The 23,117-nt window shown below is 45.3% G+C and overlaps 2 protein-coding genes across 4 annotated transcripts in view; one reads left to right on the top strand and one right to left on the bottom strand.

The window, feature by feature from the left end:
- C6H9orf152 (chromosome 6 C9orf152 homolog) overlaps positions 1–21,973 on the bottom strand; it is a 26,644-nt gene extending 4,671 nt beyond the window's left edge. Inside the window, exon 1 of the mRNA XM_075315418.1 lies at positions 21,644–21,973. Within this exon, the coding sequence (XP_075171533.1) occupies positions 21,644–21,881 (238 nt within the window). The 5' untranslated portion in view covers positions 21,882–21,973. The remainder of the gene's footprint in view (positions 1–21,643) is intronic.
- Positions 1–23,117, top strand: part of XYLB (xylulokinase) — a 342,255-nt gene that overhangs the window by 70,307 nt on the left and 248,831 nt on the right. The window contains exon 1 of one of the 3 annotated variants that reach the window (XM_075315414.1): positions 5,861–5,880. The exons of the other annotated variants lie outside the window; for them this stretch is intronic. The gene's annotated coding sequence lies outside the window, so the exon portion shown is untranslated. Of the gene's footprint in view, positions 1–5,860; positions 5,881–23,117 lie in introns of those variants that run through there. 3 annotated transcript variants of the gene reach the window in all.

Below are 23,117 nucleotides of genomic sequence, written 5' to 3'. Positions count from 1 at the left end.
TGGCTGCATGGGAGATGATCCCCAGACATTTAATAGCCAACTTATACAGGGGAACCTCTGCACATTAATACTATCTTTCTTTCAGTATAGATGTCAGACTTTTCCCTGTTATGGAATTTTGTGACATGTTCTGGGTGAGAGTCTCACTTTGCCTTGTAGGACTCTGCATATTAAATGGATTCCCTTTCTTTTAGGCCCCCTTCACACGTCCGTGAAAAACACGCACGTGTGTTACGGGCCGTTATTCGGGTCCGTGTCCCGTTTTTGTGTCCGTTTTTATGGTCCGTGTGGCACCTGTGTGAATTGCGTATGCTAGCCGTGTTTGTGTGCAGAACGTCCGTGTGTGCGTGTGGAATTAACGTGTATGTGTACGTGGAATGTCCGTGTGGAATGTCCGTGTGTGTGATGCACAATGTCGTTTATAAATGTCGGCTGACAGCAGACAGAGTTGCGCGATGAGAATGAACTCGGGTGAACTTCACCGGACTTCATCCTCATACCGCGGCTCTGTCTGTGTCGAGTACTGATTAGCGGTCACCTGTGAAGGATTCACCGGTGACCACTAATCCCCCGAGTGACTGAAGTGTCCCCCCCCTCTCTCATATACTCACCGATCCCCGATCCCCGGCGCTGCACGGCATTCACACTGCTGCGGCGGCTTTTACTATTTTGAAAAAGCCGGCCGCTCATTAAACAATCTCCTATTCCCTGCTTTCCCCGCCCACCGGCGCCTATGATTGGTTGCAGTGAGACATGCCCCCACGCTGAGTTACAGGTGTCACACTGCACCCAATCACAGCAGCCGGTGGGCGTGTCTATACTGTGCAGTAAAATAAATAAATAAATAATTAAAAAAAAACGGCGTGCGGTCCCCCCCAATTTTAATGCCAGCCAGATAAAGCCATACGGCTGAAGGCTGGTATTCTCAGGATGGGGAGCTCCACGTTATGGGGAGCCCCCCACCCTAACAATATCAGTCAGCAGCCGCCCAGAATTGCCGCATACATTAGATGCGACAGTTCTGGGGCTGTACCCGGCTCTTCCCGATTTGCCCTGGTGCGTTGGCAAATCGGGGTAATAAGGAATTATTGGCAGCCCATAGCTGCCAATAAGTCCTAGATTAATCATGTCAGGCGTCTATGAGACACCCTCCATGATTAATCTGTAAATTACAGTAAATAAACACACACACCAGAAAAAAATCCTTTATTAGAAATAAAAAACACACACATATACCCTGGTTCACCACTTTAATCAGCCCGAAAAAGCCCTCCATGTCCGGCGTACTCCAGGATGCTCCAGCGTCGCATCCAGCGCTGCTGCATGGAGGTGACAGGAGCTGCAGAAGACACCGCCGCTCCGGTCACCTCCACGCAGCTAATGAAGACAGCCGGCGATCAGCTGAGCTGTCACTGAGGTTACCTGCGGCCACCGCTGGATCCAGTGACAGCGGGTAACCTCAGTGACAGCTCAGCTGATCGCCGGCTGTCTTCATTAGCTGCGTGGAGGTGACCGGAGCGGCTGTGTCTGCTGCAGCTCCTGTCACCTCCATGCAGCAGCGCTGGATGCGACGCTGGAGCATCCTGGATTACGCCGGACATGGAGGGCTTTTTGGGGCTGATTAAAGTGGTTAACCAGGGTATATGTGTGTGTTTTATTTCTAATAAAGGATTTTTTCTGGTGTGTGTGTTTATTTACTGTAATTTACAGATTAATCATGGAAGGTGTCTCATAGACGCCTGACATGATTAATCTAGGACTTATTGGCAGCTATGGGCTGCCAATAATTCCTTATTACCCCGATTTGCCAACGCACCAGGGCAAATCGGGAAGAGCCGGGTACAGCCCCAGAACTGTCGCATCTAATGTATGCGGCAATTCTGGGCGGCTGCTGACTGATATTGTTAGGGTGGGGGGCTCCCCATAACGTGGAGCTCCCCATCCTGAGAATACCAGCCTTCAGCCGTATGGCTTTATCTGGCTGGCATTAAAATTGGGGGGACCGCACGCCGTTTTTTTATAATTATTTATTTATTTATTTTACTGCACAGTATAGACACGCCCACCGGCTGCTGTGATTGGGTGCAGTGTGACACCTGTCACTCAGCGTGGGGGCGTGTCTCACTGCAACCAATCATAGGCGCCGGTGGGCGGGGAAAGCAGGGAATAGGAGATTGTTTAATGAGCGGCCGGCTTTTTCAAAATAGTAAAAGCCGCCGCAGCAGTGTGAATGCCGTGCAGCGCTGCGCCGGAGATCGGGGAACGGTAAGTATGAGAGAGGGGGGGAAACTGACCGACAGACTGTGAGAGAGGGACAGACAGACAGAGAGACCGACAGAGAGACAGAGAGACCGACCGACGGACTCAGGGAGATTGACCGACATACACAGAAATAGAAAGAATAGCCGACATCACTAGAAATAAAAACACCAAACGGACACGGACTATAGGTAGATGCATACGTGTTTACTAACGTGTGTGCACATACCCATAGACTTTAATTGTGTCCACGTGTGCGTGCTCCGTGCAGATAACGGACATGCATCCGTGCCAAACGCACACACATACGGATCACGGACACGCACACACGGACATAATGAAATAACGGACGTGTGACCACAATCATAGATTAACATTGGTGCACGTTTGGCCGTGTCTCCGGCATATACGGAAACGGACCAAACACGCACGTGTTTCACGGACGTGTGAAGGGGGCCTTAGGAGTAGAGGGTTAATTCCAGCAGCTTCTGGCTCCTGGTCAGGTATTTCCGATGGGGACCACACCCAGGTTCTATAAATACCCTCTACGTCCACCATAGGGTGCCGATTATTTTCTATCATTAGGAAGCTTGGCCAGGAGGTGGACGGAGCTGTTATTTACACACTCAGTTGTTCTGTTAGCTGCAGCATTGGTGTCTGCTGCAGCATTCTCAGGTGTGTTTGTTCTGGTTTCGAAGTTCCCCAGTAGTCTGTTTATTCCCCCTTCTTATGCTGCCTCCCCTCGTGCACTTTTTGTGGCTCCTTTTGTGTGTGGTTGCCACGTTTAAAAGTAGGTTTTGTTGTTGTTGATAATCCTGTCTGACCATATTGGTTGGTGGGGTTTTGACTCCTGTTCTTGCCCATTTCCCCTGGGTGGTAGGTTGTGGAGGAGGGGGTCATAACATCAGGGACGAGGACAGGAGATTGGGCCTAGGGTGGTGACCTGGACCTCCCTACCATCGAGGGTACCTCCAGGGTTAGTGTGAGTGCAGGGGCCCCAGATTTAGGGCCAGTATAGACTCCCCTGGGTTCACTTAAGTCACTCTGTGACAGTGGAATATCACTGTTCTCAGTAGATGCTGCCATGAATTATGATTTTTAATCAAGCTCAAAAACACTTGTTCGAGTAATCGGCAGCCGTTTTAGACAAGCCGATAATTGGGACAGTAGCATTCCTGATTATTGGGCAGTGTGTATGCACCCCAACTTTGCACTGTCTAAAAGTTCGATTGGATTAGTAAATCAGCTCCAAAGACCTTGGAGGGATCCAACCTCAAGCCCCCAGAACATCGATGCTAACGACACAGACAAGTAGATATCACGCCAAAGTTATGACCTTATCGGTATGCTAACTAAGATTTTGGTGCATTGATTTCTACCTTAAGATACATATACACAGTTTATATTTCTGGTTGGGGTTATTTATGTAAGATAATATGGGACACACCCAGCAGATACAGTATTGTGTAAAACACTGATGTCTTCAGACAGATTAAACAGTTAAACAGTGATGTCTGATATGGAAAATATGGATTGAACATTTTGCCAAAACAAACGTCCAAGTTTCTGAGTGCTGCCTGCCGCTCAGGTGTAGAGATAAGGGAAAGAATGGGCCATTGTATAGAAAAGCTGGGTTTAGACACTGAGACTTTCTAGCGATCAAACCTGTGATCTCAACCTAGCCGGAATCGCTACAAAGTCTCTGGTGAGCTGTCAAACAGGCAGACCTGGCCAACGACCTAACAGCGATCCGGACCTGCAGAGCGACTAGCTGGTCGTTGGGGACGTGTCAAAAAAGCAGGTGAACTTCACCCGACTTCATTTAATGCCGCGCGGCTCTGTCTGTGTGCTGTGTAAATAAATAAATAATTAAAAAATCCGGCGTGCGGTCCTCCCTATTTTAATACCAGCCAGATAAAGCCATACGGCTGCAGGCTGGTATTCTCAGGATGGGGAGCCCCACGTTATGGGGAGCCCCCCAGCCTAACAATATCAGCCAGCAGACGCCCAGAATTGCCGCATACATTAGATGCGACAGTTCTGGGACTGTACCCGGCTCTTCCCGATTTGCCCTGGTGCGTTGGCAAATCGGGGTAATAAGGAGTTATTGGCAGCCCATAGCTGCCAATAAGTCCTAGATTAATCATGTCAGGCGTCTCCCCGAGATTCCTTCCATGATTAATCTGTAAATTACAGTAAATAAACACACACACCCGAAAAATCCTTTATTAGAAATTAAAAACACAAACACATTCCCTCATTACCAATTTATTACCCACAACAAAGCCCTCCATGTCCGGCGTAATCCACGGTCCTCCAGCGTCGCATCCAGCTCTGCTGCATGCAGGTGACAGGAGCAGCAGAAGACACAGCCGCTCCTGTCACCTCCACGCAGCTAATGAAGAGAGCCGTGTGATCTCTTCATTAGCTGCGTGTAGGTGAAATTCATGAAATAATTTAAAAAAAAAAGGGCTTCCCTATATTTTTGGTTCCCAGCCGGGTACAAATAGGCAGCTGGGGGTTGGGGGCAGCCCGTACCTGCCTGCTGTACCCGGCTAGCATACAAAAATATGGCGAAGCCCACGTCATTTTTTTTTTTTTTTGGGGGGGCAAAGAAATCCTGCATACAGTCCTGGAAGGAGGATGCTGAGCCTTGTAGTTCGACAGCTGCTGTCTGCTCTCCTGCATACACTATTGGATGGAGGATGCTGAGCCATGTAGTTCGACAGCTGCTGTCTGCTGTCCTGCATACACTATTGGATCGAGGATGCTGAGCCTTGTAGTTCTGCAGCTGTCTGCTCTTCTGCATACACTAGTGGAGAATGAAGAACACATTGAAGAAGGAAATGACATCAGACCTTTTTTTTTTTGTTCACTGATAAAAAACGCATAAGGACGCAGTGAGCAAAAACGCAGCAAAACGCAGCAAAAAAACGCACCAAATCGCGGCAAAACGCGTGCGTTTTTTGCCGCGTTTTTTCGACGCAGGTGCGTTTTTGTGCGTTTTTAGCGGCCAAAAACGCACAAAAACGCAGCGTCAAAAAAACGCAGCGTGTGCAAATAGCCTTAAAAGGCAAGGCAGGCATGAGAGGGTTAGTGGTCCTATTAATGGTTCATAGACCGGTATGACACAATGTAAACTTCACATCAGTTGTAGCCAGAGATAAAAGCCCCATTATATCATTAACTGCTTCCTGAGAGGTTTACACATTAATTAACAGACGCACTTAAGTGTTCTTTCTCTTTTCAAGTATTTTTGCTGCAGTTTGTAATCTACTGTAATTTTATACTAGCTGTATTCATTGCATAGATATCGCACAGAATTTTATTTTTTTTTATGACCATGGCTGAATGTAAATTTGTCATCCTGGTGCAAAAGTAGACCCATAGATTCATTGTATAGGCTGAGCATATGCTAAAAACAGTATTTATTTTTGCAGATTGTGATCTTTCAACCCCTTAATGACCCTTGACTACTATGTTCATCATGGATTGTCTCCCTGCCTTTGATGCAAGCTCACACGCTGAACCTGTGCCTTTCCCTGCACATGTCGGCTGATCTGATCAGACAGCATGTACCTTTTTAAGAGCGGCGGGTGGATCAGAGATCTCCTGTTTCTGGTAACCAGTTAAATTTAATACAACTCGGCGGGGGGGGGGAGCCGTAATTCCTCAATCCCTGCTCCTTTGACGATCACTAGGGCCGATGGGTTCTCATAGCAGCCAGGGGTCGGCTGATGAGCCTTGTGGCTGCCATGACAATTCTACTGTGATTATACAAAAAGAATGACCCGCTCATCCAATAGGTGTTAACAGGTGCTAGCTGAAAAACACATTATAACTACGAAACATTTACAGCTGCACACTAAAATGCTAACAATGAAGAAGTGAACTCTAATACTGCATTACTGCTATAGGAATATTTAAAAAAAAAAAAAAAAAGAGATGTTTAGCTTATGTATTGGCCAATGCATCTGAGCCCGATGACCAACGACAAGGTAATCTCTGTATATCGAGAACCTAACTTGAAATGCCACTCTCTGGGTAAAAACCTCCATGTCCGGGAAAAATGCCGCTATCTGGGTTAAAACCTCCATATCTGCAGCTAGACTCCTGCTATAAGGTGAGTGAACACAGCCTGGTTATAGGATTCTACTGTGAATGACGACTGTAAACCGACATTCATAGGAGATCGTGATTTTTACTACACAGTGCAGTGCCGATGCACTACTGTGTATAGCACAAGCAATCTTATGATCTCAACTGCAAGTTTCCTAAGCGGAAAAACAGTAAAAGTTTTTAAAAATATAAAAAAATTAAAATTCACAAAAGTTTAAATCAACCCCTCTTATTCCCATTAAAAAGGAAACAAAAGAAAAATATACATTTGATATCCCTGCATTCAGAAATATCTGATCAATCAAAATATAAAATAAATTAATCCAATCGGACATAAACATAATAATGAAAAAAGAAATAAAAACACTCCATCATATATATATAACCTAAAATAATCTAAATAAAAACTTGAGCTTGGGGCGCAAAAAAAACAAGCCCTCATACAGTGCCTACAAGTAGTATTCAACCCCCTGCAGATTTAGCAGGTTTGATAAGATGCAAATAAGTTAGAGCCTGCAAACTTCAAACAAGAGCAGGATTTATTAACAGATGCATAAATCTTACAAACCAACAAGTTATGTTGCTCAGTTAAATTTTAATAAATTTTCAACATAAAAGTGTGGGTCAATTATTATTCAACCCCTAGGTTTTAATATTTTGTGGAATAACCCTTGTTTGCAATTACAGCTAATAATCGTCTTTTATAAGACCTGATCAGGCCGGCACAGGTCTGTTACATCTCGTGGCTCTCCTCTTGCAAGGAATGAGGTGGTCCCCCATTCCTTGTCTGCCGCGAGCCTTCCTGCTCAGCAGTGCCAAAGGCCTGGGAGACTGCAGGAGTTTCCTCCTCCTAGATGCAGCAGAAGGGTGACACCTAGTGGTTTACTCCTTGTAAGGAATGGAGTGGTCTCCCATCCCTTGCCTGCCACGTGTCCTCCTGCTCAGCATCGCAGAGGGTCGGAGTGGTTGCACAGTGTGCAAAGGATAGATGCTCAGGGAAGCAGCAAGACTTCCCTTAGCTCTACACATTGTGAAACCGAAGATCCCGCCTTTATGACCCAGAGGCAGGAGGTTGAGCATGTGCCCCACGTGACGTCTTCTGATTCGCTCACTGGTATCACACGGCCAGATAACGAGGCTGGTGATGTGCTGAATCCTGACTGGCCGGGCCAGGACGTCACAGATCATGATTGGGTCACATCCGTCTCGCGCCCGCCCTTGGCTGGAGCTACATCTCCTTAAAAACCCCTCCTGCCATCATGGCGGCGCGCGACCGTCCTTCTATGTTTGGATGTATGGCAGTGTGCTGCCACGCCACTGCTCAGGCATTACTGTCTCTTGTGGGCTTGGCCCTTGCTGCTCCGGCAGTACCTCGTTTGCAGGCCGTGTTCCTGCCTTGCTGCTCCGGCAGTATCCCCTTCAACAGGCCGTGTTCCTGTCCCAGGTGAGCTCCTCGAGTCTCCACCGGACTCACCTGGTTATTGAAAGCACACGTGCGTGGGCACCTCTGTGCTACCCTCGTGCCATATTCTCGTGACTTCCACTGGCACACGTGCGTGGGCACCTCTGTGCTTCCCCGTGCAACAGGTACACCGAGCCGTGAGATCCGTGCCATACAACCCTCACGGGTTAGGGCAGATCGGTGTACATAGATCGTCTGTGACATTCCAGACGATCGCTAGCAGCAACCCGCTCACTCTTCACCCACCATAGCGGCGGTCCCTTACACCGCACAGTGGACCTTGACCGGCGGAAGCTGTCCATTTCCCATCTTGGCACGCTTCCCCGGGTCCCCCTCGTAACACAGGTCTCTGGAGTTATCTTGGCCCACTCCTCCATGCAGATCTTCTCCAAGTTATCTAGGTTCTTTGGGTGTCTCATGTGGACTTTAATCTTGAGCGCCTTCCACAAGTTTTCAATTGGGTTAAGGTCAGGAGACTGACTAGGCCACTGCAACACCTTGATTTTTTCCCTCTTGAACCAGGCCTTGGTTTTCTTGGCTGTGTGCTTTGGGTCGTTGTCTTGTTGGAAGATGAAATGACGACCCATCTTAAGATCCTTGATGGAGGAGCGGAGGTTCTTGGCCAAAATCTCCAGGTAGGCCGTGCTATCCATCTTCCCATGGATGCAGACCAGATGGGCAGGCCCCTTGGCTGAGAAACAGCCCCACAGCATGATGCTGCCACCACCATGCTTGACTGTAGAGATGGTATTCTTGGGGTCTTATGCAGTGCCATCCAGTCTCCAAATGTCTTGTGTGTGGTTGACACCAAAGATCTCAATCTTGGTCTCATCAGACCAGAGAACCTTGAACCAGTCTGTCTCAGAGGCCTCCAAGTGATCATGAGCAAACTGTAGACGAGCCTTGACATGACGCTTTGAAAGTAAAGGTACCTTACGGGCTCGTCTGGAACGGAGACCATTGCGGTGGAGTACGTTACTTATGGTATTGACTGAAACCAATGTCCCCACTGCCATGAGATCTTCCTGGAGCTCCTTCCTTGTTGTCCTTGGGTTAGCCTTGACTCTTCGGACAAGCCTGGCCTCGGCACGGGTGGAAACTTTCAAAGGCTGTCCAGGCCGTGGAAGGCTAACAGTAGTTCCATAAGCCTTCTATTTCCGGATGATGCTCCCAACAGTGGAGACAGGTAGGCCCAACTCCTTGGAAAGGGTTTTGTACCCCTTGCCAGCCTTGTGACCCTCCACGATCTTGTCTCTGATGGCCTTGGAATGCTCCTTTGTCTTTCCCATGCTGACCAAGTATGAGTGCTGTTCACAAGTTTGGGGAGGGTCTTAATTAGTCAGAAAAGGCTGGAAAAAGAGATAATTAATCCAAACATGTGAAGCTCATTGTTCTTTGTGCCTGAAATACTTCTTAATACTTTAGGGGAACCAAACAGAATTCTTGTGGTTTGAGGGGTTGAATAATAAATGACCCTCTGAATAAACTTTTCACAATTTTAAAAAAAAAATAAAAAAAGAAAACATTCTTTTTTGCTGCAGTGCATTTCACACTTCCAGGCTGATCTACAGTCCAAATGTCACAATGCCAAGTTAATTCCGAATGTGTAAACCTGCTAAATCTGCAGGGGGTTGAATACTACTTGTAGGCACTGTACAGCCCTAGATCCCAAAAATTGAAAACAATGCGGCTCTTGGAAAGTTGTGACACGAGAAAGATTGATTTTTTTTTTTTTTTTTTGGGATTTTTTTTTTTTTCTCCTCAAATTGTCTGAATTTTCTTTTTCCCACCACTTAAATAAAACAAAAACAAATACTTATTTGGAATCTACATAATTGTACTGGCCTCGAAAATCATACTGCCAGGTCAGTTTTATGGTAAATTAACGCAGTAAAAAAAAAAACAAAAAAAAAAAACAAAAACAAAACAATTGCAGAATTTTACTTTTTTGTCTATTTCACCACAGTTAGAATTGTTTTTTAAGCTTACCATTACCGCATATGATAAAATGAAGGGTGACATTCAAAAGTATAACTCATCCCTCAAAAAAAAAACAAGCCCTCATGACGGTATATCGATGGAAAAATATAAAAGTGTTAGCTCTTGTATTAAAGGGAGGAAAAAACGAAAGCGCAAAAATAAAAAAAAAGGTTTGCAGTGTCGCTTACATGCAGCGCTTGTTTTTGCACCAGGACCTTATCATTACTGGACTATATTGCCTGGTAGTCTGACATGCCCCTGCTGTGATTAGCACCTCACGGTCTATAGACTTGTACATTGAGAGCCTGTTGTGGATGGGGGCAGCTTTCTGAGCTCTGCTACTGTGCCACCCCCGTGCCAGCAGCCGAGCTGCTCGGATCCGGGTTCTCAGTGGCTCAAGGGTCTCCGGACCCCGGGGTCGTGCGGCCACTCAAATGAAGTGGGGTTATTTACAAGGGATTTTATAGAGTTCGTGAAGCCACCCGTGGTACGTGGTAATTAGGAGTACCATCGCTGCAGTTGGGAGTACCCGGGGATGATGGAATGGGGTAGCCAGGTGTTGTGACCCTCCACGGGTAGGGGGGATACCCTGGGGCTCGGTGATTGAAGGAGAGTGCCATTGGATGCAAGGGGGTCACTGTGGTACTCACTCAGTCCATTAAGCTGACACCGACAACTGGTCAAACAAGTCTCTGAACACCGCTGCCGCTGAGGGGAGCTTAGTTCGGGTCCCGTCTGCAATGGTGCAGCCTGGTGATCCGTGACCTGCCTCCTGGCACTCAGTTTACTACTTTGGTGGTCCCGGTAGTATGAAACTTGCCGGGTCCCGCTCACCACTATGGCTAAGTGTGGGAGCTTGCTCTCAGGGCTCATGCTTGGGATTTTCTGGACCGTTTTGAATTGGAAAGTCCTATCCCTCTCATTGCGCTAATGCCCCGATTTTTGAGCGGGTGGGAACGGCTCTTGAAGACCCCCTTCTCCTCGGGTAAATTATCGGGTTGCCTGAAGCTACTCCCCAACCTAAGGTCCACGTACCCAGTCGCGCCTTGGTCCCAGCCTGGTGATGGTGCAAGGCCGCTGGCTGTCTTCCTCGACAGATCCGTGCCCCTTTCCACGATCCCCTGCGACCGCCGTCTGCCACCTGGATTACTTCCCAGGAGCCCTGCTCCTGACCTCCCCTCACTTTCACTTCTCAGACCCAACTCTCTTCTCTTGACACTCCTGACCTCCCCTCTCCAAACCCCCAGGTGGGCGACTCTATTCCACTCAAGCCGTCCACTGGTGTGTCTGGTGGGTGTGGTGCAGGGTGTATCTAAGATTTGATTAGCTGATGTAGGCAACACCATATGGTTAGGGACCCTAAACCAAGAAGGAGGTGGATACTGCACGGGAGGGCAGATACCCTGTGACGACCTGATAGTCCAGCAGCGTCACACTACATTGCTAAATTTAAAAACTGATTGTCTCCGAACTGCTGCACACAGTAATCTAAGTGATACATCATGCTGTTCTTAAATTAGTAGCAAAAACTTGCTGACCTATTACCTTTAATATGCTCCTTTACTTTCGAGTAGCTTTTAATAGACGTGACCAAATCAAATTTTAATCAAATTTTAAGAAATACACAGGTGCTTGAGAGTTAAAACAATATGCAATTAGATTTGCGAAAAATCGCAAAATAAAAATTCCTGCCACTTTTTTGCATTAGTCACAGTAGACTAAGGCTGCTTTCACACATCCGGCTTTTGCAATGCGGCACAATCCGGCACTCTGCAGGAAAACCGCAACCGGTTTTTTTTTGCTGCCGGTTGCGTTTTTCCTGCATAGACTTTAATTAGTGCCGCATTGTGCCGCAGGGGCTTGCGTTCGGTCCGTTTTTTGCCGCATGCGGCAGATTTAGCCGATGCGGCGGCCGGATGGAACATTCCCTGGCACGTTTTTTGCTCCGGCAAAAAAAACCGCATCGCGCCGCATCCGGCCGATGCGGCGCTTTTCCCAATGCATCTCTATGGATGCCGGATGCGGCGCGATGCGGCAAAAACCGCATCCGGCCGCCGCATGCGGTTTTTGCCACTGCGCATGCTCAGTAGCATGCCGCAAGCGGCAAAAACCGGACCGGCCGCATGTAAAAAACTTATGCAAAGGATGCGGTGTTTTCACCGCATCCGTTGCATAGGCTTCACAGCCGGATTGAGCCGCACAGCTCAAACCGGATGTGTGAAAGTAGCCTAACATGATCTCAGGTGCAACCGAGCAGGCCTACCCATAATGCTTTGCAGGTATCACATAATAGTATAGTACAGACAATCAGAAGGGACTATAATAGCTTGTAAAAGGCTGAGGCAAGGAATTTTAAGATGCTTTATTAGGCTGATTTTCAGATACTCCTGTTGATTTTAAGATACTCAGATGACATCAGAGCACACAGCTGAACAGTGGAGATGGCGAAAGTCCTAAAACAATGTTCAAATACTCCAGAACATCATGTGTTGTACACAGAAGATGACAAATATAGTAGTCTGTGAATAATACATAAATTCAATTGATAAGCAAAGAGAGAGATAGGAATGATGCTAGCACCTCAGTGATACGGTATAGGAGGTATCGGCTTGGCATCTATATTTGAATTTCAGTACAATCACGCATTGTTTCCTTCATTCTTAATGCACTAGAAAGCCAAAATAAGACATTACAATTTTTTTTTCCCCCCCAGAAACCTTTCCTGAAATACGTGTCAGTCAGAGATGGTATTTTTGCTTGTCACAAGCGAATGTCTGAGTTTTTGCAATTCTTTTTGTGAAGGGAGAAATAATTAGTTTTTTAAAAATGCTGAATAAAATTCCCTAAATCCAGACGTTTCACTGTGGCTGTCTGCCTCACAAATTGTGCATGTCGCAAACCATTTTTCTTTTGCTCATCTGTTTTGTAGTCAAATTTTACATCCATACATGCCACACCAATATCATGCACGGTTATAGGCGATGGCTTTTTGGTTTGGTTGGTTTTGGTGTACCTACCTAATAATAATTCTTGTTTTGTATTTTTTTTTGGGAAAGTTGTTGAAGTTTTTGGAAAAAGAAAAGAGAAAAAAAAAGTAGACATTTTAGCTGTGTATATCTTTTTTTTGCACACCTGTTTTACTAGTCCAATATGACAACCAAACATAGCACCTCTATATTGCAGCATGCTGCCACATTTTGCTTTATGTATATCTACCTACTTACCAAAAATGTCTTAATACATTCTTTATACCAAGGGTTAAATTGTTGTACAAAATAAATTGGGAAAAAAAACCAAAAAAAAAAACCCCCAAAACAATGGAAGGGGTTAGTGTAAAAGAAAAAAATATATATCACAGCTAAGAATGTGGGAAACGTTAGTAGCAGCAGGGGCACTACCACCTTGGCACCAACTGTACAGTCGTGGTACTATAAAACCTAGTCCTCGATTGGCCTCCTTTTCCTCAAACAAGTGTAATAATGGGGAGGAAGTGCAGGGTATGAGGGAGTATATGGCACATAATTTGTCTCAGGATTATGTAACTTCTGATAGTGACACTGTCAATTTAAGTTAGTGTTCAGCAAAGAACAGTCTGCCTGATCACCATGACAATGATGGACCATGTTTAAACATTTTTTAATAAAAAAAACAACATAAAAATTTTGTCATTGCACTGCTATGTTGGTTATTATCAGGTTACCATCTGTTTCTGTGGTGAGGTCATTTTGACATTATTTTGTTATTGTGGCTGTGTTTGCAATAAAGAGACTGAAAAAAGTTGGATACAGTCCTAAGTGTCACAGGTGACACAGTCTATTGGTGTCCGGCTATAGAAGGTCACAGCATTTGGCTGCGCATACTGCTCCCTGACCTTCTATTATTTCTGCTTGGTTTTCATCGCTTTCCTTTTAGGGCCCTGCAGAGTTCCTCAGCCTTTGAGCTGCCTTTCATCAGTATTTCCCTTTGTGTATTTATATACTTTCACTTCCTATTACTCTGAGCTGCTGATAGGTTCCCTTTAAGGGTATAGGAGCTGTCAGGTGCAATATGCACCCAGAACCACGAGCAGTCCCTGTATCTGTATACCCTAGCATAAATAAATAGATCTATAGAAAAAGTATTTCTAAAGATTTTCTTATATGCTAATGAGGCCAGGGAGTGGTCGCAAGGGTGGGAGTTCCCTTGGCTAGCCGGCCCACATAGCATGTTAGCACACCCCTGTGGGCGTACTAAAAAGCTAATAAATTAGCAGCTTCGCCGCACGTTTCTCGCCCTTGATGGCGGTCGGTGGAGGATGGATGCACACTGTGCATGATCTGGAGTCCCCTGGACTTATGATCATGTGCACTAAATTGCTGCTGGGTGTAAGCTTCCTGGCTTCAGTGAGGTATAGAGTGCATGATCGGAAGTGCTGGGGACTCCGGATCATGCCCAGTACGCGCCCATCCTCCGCCGGCTGCCATCAAGACTGAGGTATGTGCGGCAAAGCTGCGCATTCATTAACATGTTAGTACGCCCCTGTGGGTGTACTAACATGCTATGTGGGCCGGCTAGCCAAGGGAACTCACGCCCTTGCGACTAGACACTGGTCTCATTAGCATGTAAGAAACAATCTTTAGAAATACTTTTTCTAAAGATCTCTTTATGTATACTAGTGTATACAGAGACTGTTAGGCAGGAATTCGCAATATGCACCCAGGACTGCTCGTGGTTCTTGGTGCATATTGTACCTGCCAGGTTCCCTTTAACAAATCTTCAGTGCAGGCAGTCAGCTTGCATACATCTGGAGAAACTTTGTGGTTATTGCAGTTGTCCCACTGTGTGCAGCACACAGCTGCACATGCTGGAACGTGGACTGCCTTTATTTGCAGTTTAGCCTGTCTTTGCAGCATGGGAGCGGTTCTGACATGTATCAGGTATATGTGCTTTAATATGGTTCTGCTTTTAATTTAATTAGTTAGCCATATGGCACATTGAAAATATAAATATAGAGTAGGACCTCCCCTATAGAGATTTGCCTTGACGTTGGCAGGGGCGGCTCAAATTATTGATCAATCATTTGCTAAAAATCTCAATTTGCATTATAGTACAGTTGGAATGTTTGTGAATTTACACTAAAAAATAATTTGTTTTTTTTTTTGCATGACATTTTCAGGCAGTGCTGGCTCCCCCTTCTTTATTGCAGTTCGTCTCCCTGAGTCATCTGGAGATAAGTTTATCGTTCACTTTCCCCATTTTGTTACAAATAGTGTCTAGAGGCAGATTCTCAGGAGGATCAGTGTCCGGCCCATAGATCTTAACAGCTCATTTTCATATAAGAAAAACTGTGATTTCTTTGGAATAAGATATCAGATTGCAGATATCAAGGTACTGTACCACTTTACTCAGCTTCTTATGACCTACATGCCTAAAACCCTAACCATGACCTACAAAGCCATCCACAACCTGTCTCCGCCTTACATCTATGACCTACGGTAGTCTCCCGATACTTACCTGCACGTAACCTTCGATTCTCGTAAGATCTTTTTCTCTACTCCCCTCTCATTTCCTTTTCCCATCATCGCATCCAAGATTTCTCCCGTGCCTCCCCCATACTCTGGAATGCTCTGCCTCAACCCATCAGACTCTCCCCTACCTTGACAAGCTTCAAAAGGAACCTGAAGAACCACCTCTTCTGACAAGCCTACAACCTGCCGTAACCCTCAGTCTGATACAGCGCTGCACGACCAGCTCTACCCTCACCTACTGTATCCTCACCTATCCCTTGTAGACTGTGAGCCCCCGCGGGCAGGGACCTCTGTCCTGCTCCTGTACCTGTCTGTGCCTTGTATTATTTATGATTTATTGTACCTGTCCCTATTTTGTATACCCCTTTCACATGTAAAGCGCCATGGAATAAATGGCGCTATAATAATTATTAATAATAATGCCTAAATAGACGGCTTAGGAGGGTTGATCCCACTGACAGATTCACTTGAAAGCAATTGTTATCGTGAACTATGAAAGCGTAAAAATAATTTTGCCCGATTTGGGCATATTGCTTGTTCGAGTGATTGGCGACTGTTTAGACAGTGTTCCAAGGAATGCTCGTGCCTGATTATCAGCCAGTGTAATTACAACCAAAGATCCTTGAATTAAAGAGAACCTGACGTCTAATACATGGTGCTTATTCCATGGGCAACATGTATCAAACCGTGGCTGTATGATCATGTGTACGTTGGCAAAGACCTGTCACCCCAGGGCAGACGGCGGAGATAAGCCGCCGGGGACCCGCCTCTCAGACTAGTCTCCAGCAGCTACAGTATTAAAAGTATGCATGTCTCTGAAACGCTGCAGCACTTCAGCGTCAAACATACATGCCTGAAATTATATAGCCAGCTCCTAACACATGCTGCCCGTGCATCAGGAATCAGTAATTGTTCACTTTAAGTAAATGTTAATAAACTTAAAAGGGTGCTTTACACGCTGTGACATCGCTAGCGATAGCACCCGCCCCCGTCATTCATGCGACATTTGGTGATCGCTGTCGTAGCAAACATTATCGCTATGCAGCGTCACACGCACATACCTTTTCAGCGACGTCGCTGTGACCGCCTAACAATCCCTCCTTCAAGGGGGAGGTGCGTTCGGCGTCATAGCGACGTCACTGCGGCGTCACTAAGCGGTCGCCCAATAGCAGAGGAGGGGCGGAGATGAGCGGCCAGAACATGCCGCCCACCTCCTTCCTTCCTCATTGCTGGTGGACGCAGGTAAGGAGATGTTCGTCGTTCCTGTGGTGTCACACATAGCGATGTGTGGTGCCACAGGAACTACGAACAACATCGTACCTGCAGCAGAAACAATATTATGAAAAGGAGCGACGTGTCAACGATCAACGATTTTTGCCTTTTTTGAGATCGTTGATCGTCGCTCCTTGGTGTCACACACTGCGATGTCGCTACCGGCGCCGGATGTGCGTCACTAACGACGTAACCCCGACGATATATCGGTAGCGATGTCGCAGTGTGTAAAGCACCCTAGACTCTTACAAAGTTATTTTTGCCTTTTATCTGTAGGTGAGTGATAATCATATTCACTAATAGATTAGAAAAGGATTGAAAAAAAGTCACCAATGTATCATCCATTGGATTAATTAACAGATTTGTCTAGGGCAGGGGTCTCAAACTCGGCTGGGTGTATGGGCCGCACAGAGGAAAAAAATAATTTGGGGGGCCGCATTCTTTGCAGGACAAAGTGACATTTTTATTGGTACCATATATAATATAATTTATTTTTTTTTTACACACCTTTGCATCACTAATTTTGCACATTTTTCACTTGTTTCTAATCGCAAACATGCAAATTCTTTGTTTAAATATAAAAAAAATTATTTTTTTTACATTTTATTCCTTTCTTGTAACTAATAGTGTTACAGTTAGCACTATATAGGAATTTTGACCAACATCTTTTAGTAATGTTCTCCATATTGTTGTAACGTCCCCTTGTAGTATTGTTCCCCATCCTAGTCCCCATCCCACAGTAATGTGCTCATCCTTGTCCCCATCCTAAAGTAATGTTTGCAGCCTTGTCCCCATCTTGTAGTAATATGCCCCATCCTTGTCCCCATGTTATAGTAATGTCCCCATCCTTGTTCCCATCTTATTGTAATGTGCCCATCCTGTACTAATGTGTTCATCCTTGTCCCCAACCTATAGTAATGTCCCCAATCTAAGGTAATGTGTCCATCCTTGTCCCCCATCTTATAGTAATGTTCCCCATCCTTGTCCCCTTGTAGCAATGTCCCCATCCTATAGCACTGTCCCATCCTGTAGGAATGTGCCCACCTTGTCCCCATCCTATAGTAATGTGCCCACCTTGTCCCCATCCTGTAGTAATGTGCCCACCTTGTCCCCATCCTACAGTAATGTGCCCACCTTGTCCCCATCGTATAGTAATGTGCTCAACTCGTCCCCGTCCTATAGTAATGTCCCCAGCCTTATTCCTATTTTAGGAATGTCCCCGAATCTAAGGTATTTGCAATGCAAAGCGATCGCAGCCACCGGGGCCACGATTTGGCCATGACGTACTGGATATGTCATGGGTCCTTAAGTACCAGGGAGCCATAACGTACCCAGTACATCATAGGTTGCTAAGGGGTTAATTTGCCTGTCTTCACATACACACAAAAAAAAACACCATTCTTCTCACCTGTCCCGCGCTCCCTCCGCTGCCTCACCTCTGCTTCGTGCGGCCCCCAGGCCCGTACCCCTGTTCACTATCGCGGCCGGTGCAGGGGCCGCAGCCACTGTCAGCGATTTATGTCAAATGATTGTTTTGCCGGCGCGAGACCGCAGAGTCCCTGACTCTGAGAGTGCATACCGGCAAAACATTCATCTGACATAAAGTGCAGACAGTGGCTGCGGCCCCTGCACCGGCCGCGATAGTGAATAGGGGTACGGGCCTGGGGGCCGCACGAAGCAGCCTGAGGGGCCGCATGCGGCCCGCGGGCCGCGTGTTTGAGACCCCTGGTCTAGGGGGTGGTATGAGATTAAGAAAACTATGGCTGCCTTGTTCCCCACTACACAAGGACTGAAGATGATACATTCTAAATGAAATAATCAAATTTATAAGTATTGACTTTGATTGAGTTGTGTGAGACTTTACATAACCAATAAAGAAATCAATATTGTATTATTAGATTATTTGAGATGAGTGGACCTGTGGTAGTTTGGATCCTTTGGGTTCAGCCAGACTTTATCTAAAGCACTATTCTGGACCCAGACTTGATCTGTACCCTAATGGAAGATACCGATTGGTCTGTTCGGGTTCCGCCCACATGCCACCAGCTGTAAACAGATCAACTCCAGGGGCAGGAGGGTAGGGTTTTTAAATGTCCTTTTTTTTTTTTTTTTTTTGCTGTACACTACATCCGATCACGCTGTTGTTAGCCCCAGTGCGAGCCGACCAAACACTGCAAACGGCTCGCACTGGGCTGATCACCGAGTGTACCCGAGCACAGCGATTTTTCATTCGTAAAGCACCCGAGCTCCGAACCTGAATGCTATATTTGTGTAAAGTCTGTTTGGTACAAACACCAAACCTTGGTTTCACTCATCTATACTGGTTACCCAAAAGGGCAGGTTGCAACACCTTGCCCAGCTGCTTGGTAAATATACTTTGAGTGGCTGCAGGAATGACTATACAGCTCTGGCAAAAATTAAGAGGCCACTGCAAAATATCAGTCTCTGATTTTTCTCTTTTTATAGATATATTTTTGAGTAAAATGTAAATTGTTCTTTTATTCTATAAACTACTGACAACGTCTCCGAATTTTTAAGCAATAAATTTTGTGTTTTTATTTTCTGAAAATGAGAAATTGGGTCAAAATAACAAAAAAAAAAGCTTTGCTTTCAGACATCAAATAATGCAAAGAAAACAAGGGCTGGCCATGACAGGGTTTTGATGTGGTGGTCCTTCATCCACACATTGATTGACCTAGCTGTGTGGCATGGTGCATTTGTCCTGTTTGAAAAACCAGTCCTCAGAGTTGGGGAACATTGCCTGAGCAGAAGGAAGCAACTGTTTTTCCAGGATAACCTTGTATGCGGCTTGATTTATACATCCTTCGCAAAATTTAATCTGCCCAATTCTAGCCTTGTGGAAGCATCCCCAGATCATCCCCGATCCTCCACCAAATTTCACAGTGGGTGCACGACACTGTGGCTTGTACGCCTCTCCAGGTCTCCGTCTAACCATTAGACTACCAGGTGTTGGGCAGAGCTGAAAAGGGCAATGCGCTATACCACACAGCTAAGTCAATCAATGTGTGGATGCAGGACCACCACATCAAAACCCTGTCATGGCCAGCCCAATCTCCAGACCTGAACCGCAATGAAAACATCTGGAAGATGGATGGTCACAAGCCATCAAACAAAGAAGAACTGCTTAAATTTTTGCACCACGAGTGACATAAGGTTACCCAAAAGCAGTGTGAAAGACTGGTGGAAAGCATGCCAAGACGGATGAAAGCAGTGACTAAAAATCATCGTTATTCCACAAAATATTGATTTCTGAACTCTTCCTAAGTTAAAACCTTAATGGATCCGTTTTCCATAGACTCCCATGTTTAAAAAAAACAGATCCTGCAAAAATCCGTTTTTTAAAGACTGACCAGAACTTTTTTTGCCAATGGATTGCTATTGGATCCATTTTAACACATGATTACTGGACATATGGATAGAGCTTTAGCTACAAAAGGAATGTACAAGATCAGACCCCTATTTAATGGCTTAAATATTCAGTTGTGTAATGTGTGTTGTCGGTATTGTGTCATAGATGAGATAGTAGTCTGTGTGCGTGGTAATATTCAATTTAAAAAGGTATCATAAAATGCAGATTTGTAGGCTAAAGAGAAAATTTTTATATAAGGGTTGGTTCATTACACCTAGTGATGAGCGGGCACTACCATGCTCCGGTGCTCGGTACTCGTAACTAGTAATGAGCGAGCACTACCATGCTCCAGTGCTCGGTACTCATAACTAGTGATGAGTGAGCACTACCATGCTCCAGTGCTCGGTACTCATAACTAGTGATGAGTGAGCACTACCATGCTCCAGTGCTCGGTACTCATAACTAGTGATGAGTGAGCACTACCATGCCCGGGTGCTCGCTACTCATAACTAGTGATGAGCGGACACTACCATGCCCACGTACTTGGTACTCTTAACTAGTGATGAGCGAGCACTACCGTGCTCGCTACTTGTAACTAGTGATGAGCGAGTATTACCATGCCCAGGTGCTCGGTACTAGTAACTAGTGATGAGTGAGCACTACCATGCCTGGGTGCTCGCTACTCGTAACGAGTGATGAGCGAATATTACCATGCCCGGGTGCTCGGTACTTGTAACTAGTGATGAGTGAGCACTACCATGATCGGGTGCTCGCTACTCGTAACTAGTGATGAGCGAGTATTACCATGCCCGGGTGCTCAGTACTTGTAACTAGTGATGAGTGAGCACTACCGTGCTCGGGTACTCCTAACTAGTGATGAGTGGGCATTACCATGCTCGGGTACTTGGTACTTGTAACTAGTGATGAGTGGGCACTACTCTGTGCTGAGTATAATGGAAGTCAAAGGGGAACTCAAGCATTTTTCCAGAAGATTGAGCACCCGAGTATGATAGTGCTCACTCATCACATCTTCTTTCCATATGTCCTGAGACCATATGAATATCATAAAAGGGAGTCCCCAGCTTCGGATTCCCCCTTTTTTCTGAGTCTCCAGCAAAGTGCAGTGTTCCTGGAGCAGTCAGAGCCTGTAATTTCCAGAATACAATACTACTTTTCTCCTGTATAAGCTGCCGCCTCTTCACTTGGAGTTTCTGAAGCCGAAGCTGCAGCGATCATCTGATCTTCTGGCCGGTTTTACCCTTATTGAGACAACACCTTTTAACTCTTTCAGTTATCAGGCACAAAATAAATGAGACATTTGGCTCTGCTACATCTGTTACTTGCCTAGGACATGCTGGCTGTAAAAGGGATAACCTGTATCGCTGCCAGTACTACAATGATCTGCGCCATGGGATCACTTTATGGAGGATCTGTTTGCTAATAGAGTGCAGCAAACTTTACTTAATTTATTGATCCTCTATAGGGAATTAGGGCTACAGGGTCACACGTCTATGTAGTGCCATCTGGGACAACTAAACCACATTCACTCCAAAAATTACTTTATTGATAATCCTGTGCATTGTATTCTAGCTGTATTGCAGGCAGTGTTACTGCCCCCCACTTACAGTTCTCCCTTCTCCAGACTCTCACCCCAGAACTTACAGCCCCACGTACCTGATTTGAAAACAATGATGTGTGTGCGCTTCTTTTGCTTCTGCTTGATGCCATTGTACTGCTCCTCGAGACGATGAATATCCATTTTGCTGAGCTTCCTGGTTCCGTCAGCAGGATCCTTGTCGGCGTGAGTCACTAATAATATGTCGCTCATATATTTATACGCCTTTAACACCTGTTCCCACAGTGAGAACGGCTCCAAGCAGCCGCAGCACACGGCCATCTCTCCCTCTCCCATGTAATAAAGCGCAGAAAAGTTCAAAAGCAGCCGTCAATTAAGTTTGTAAACTTGAAGGGATAGCAGCTGCGTGCTCACCGCCTGGGAGACGAGGATCTTTCTACTGGTGGATCCTAATTTGTTACACGTATTTCAGGTTGTCCTGGATTTCTTGGTTCAAAGTAAATGATAAGTATTGCACACAGAGATTATTGACTTAAGGTAGTACTGAAATTGAAGCCAAGGGATCGTAATGGGATATAATGCAGCCAGCAGAGAAAACACGCAGTGCATAAAAGAAGCCTTAAAGGCAATGTGACATCAGAAAAAGCCAAAAAAAGGACAACCAGCTCGCCTCCAGTTATATAGTGCTTATTCCTTGTTTCCCAGAACTTGCAGCACCTATGCGTCCTCGCTGATAGAAAACATTAAACTCCGTTCCAACTCACAGGAAAGATATAACATCCAAGTTTATGTGATTAAAATTTCATCATCCGAACAAAACAATACATATAAAAATTTCCAACGCGTTTCAGATAGAACAGGCGTTCTTAGTCGTAGCTGTAAAATAACCTATTGATTTTCTTTTTGGGTTGCATGTATTGTTAACCCCTCATAGGGAAGCTATAATGGGAAAATGACCTACTGATTAAATAAGGTTTCTATGTTATAAAAGGTATGCTTTAAAAACGTAGTGAGTTTTCATTCCTGCATGATCGGTAGTAGAATAAAATCTGTATTTGTATATGTGAATCAGCGTACAAATTGCAAGATTACAAATTCGATAAAGTGTGTGTGTGTGTATATGTATGTATGTATGTATGTATGTATATGTATATAATTAAACGTTACAATCTGCACTTGAATTCTGTTGTAGAGGTTTCATTTCAAATCCAATGTGGTGGCATGCAGAGCCCAACTCGCGAAAATTGTGTCACTGTCCAAATATTTCTGGACCTAACTGTATATGTATATGTAAGTATATATATATATATATATACAGTTAGGTCCAGAAATATTTGGACAGTGACACAATTTTCGCGAGTTGGGCTCTGCATGCCACCACATTGGATTTGAAATGAAACCTCTACAACAGAATTCAAGTGCAGATTGTAACGTTTAATTTGAAGGTTTGGACAAAAATATCTGATAGAAATTGTAGGAATTGTACACATTTCTTTACAAACACTCCACATTTTAGGAGGTCAAAAGTAATTGGACAAATAAACAAAACCCAAACAAAATATTTTTATTTTC

Source organism: Anomaloglossus baeobatrachus, chromosome 6, assembly GCF_048569485.1.
Source record: "Anomaloglossus baeobatrachus isolate aAnoBae1 chromosome 6, aAnoBae1.hap1, whole genome shotgun sequence".
NCBI lineage: Eukaryota > Metazoa > Chordata > Amphibia > Anura > Aromobatidae > Anomaloglossus > Anomaloglossus baeobatrachus.
Note: the sequence above shows the minus strand (reverse complement) of the source record. Positions and strands in the feature narration are given on the sequence as shown.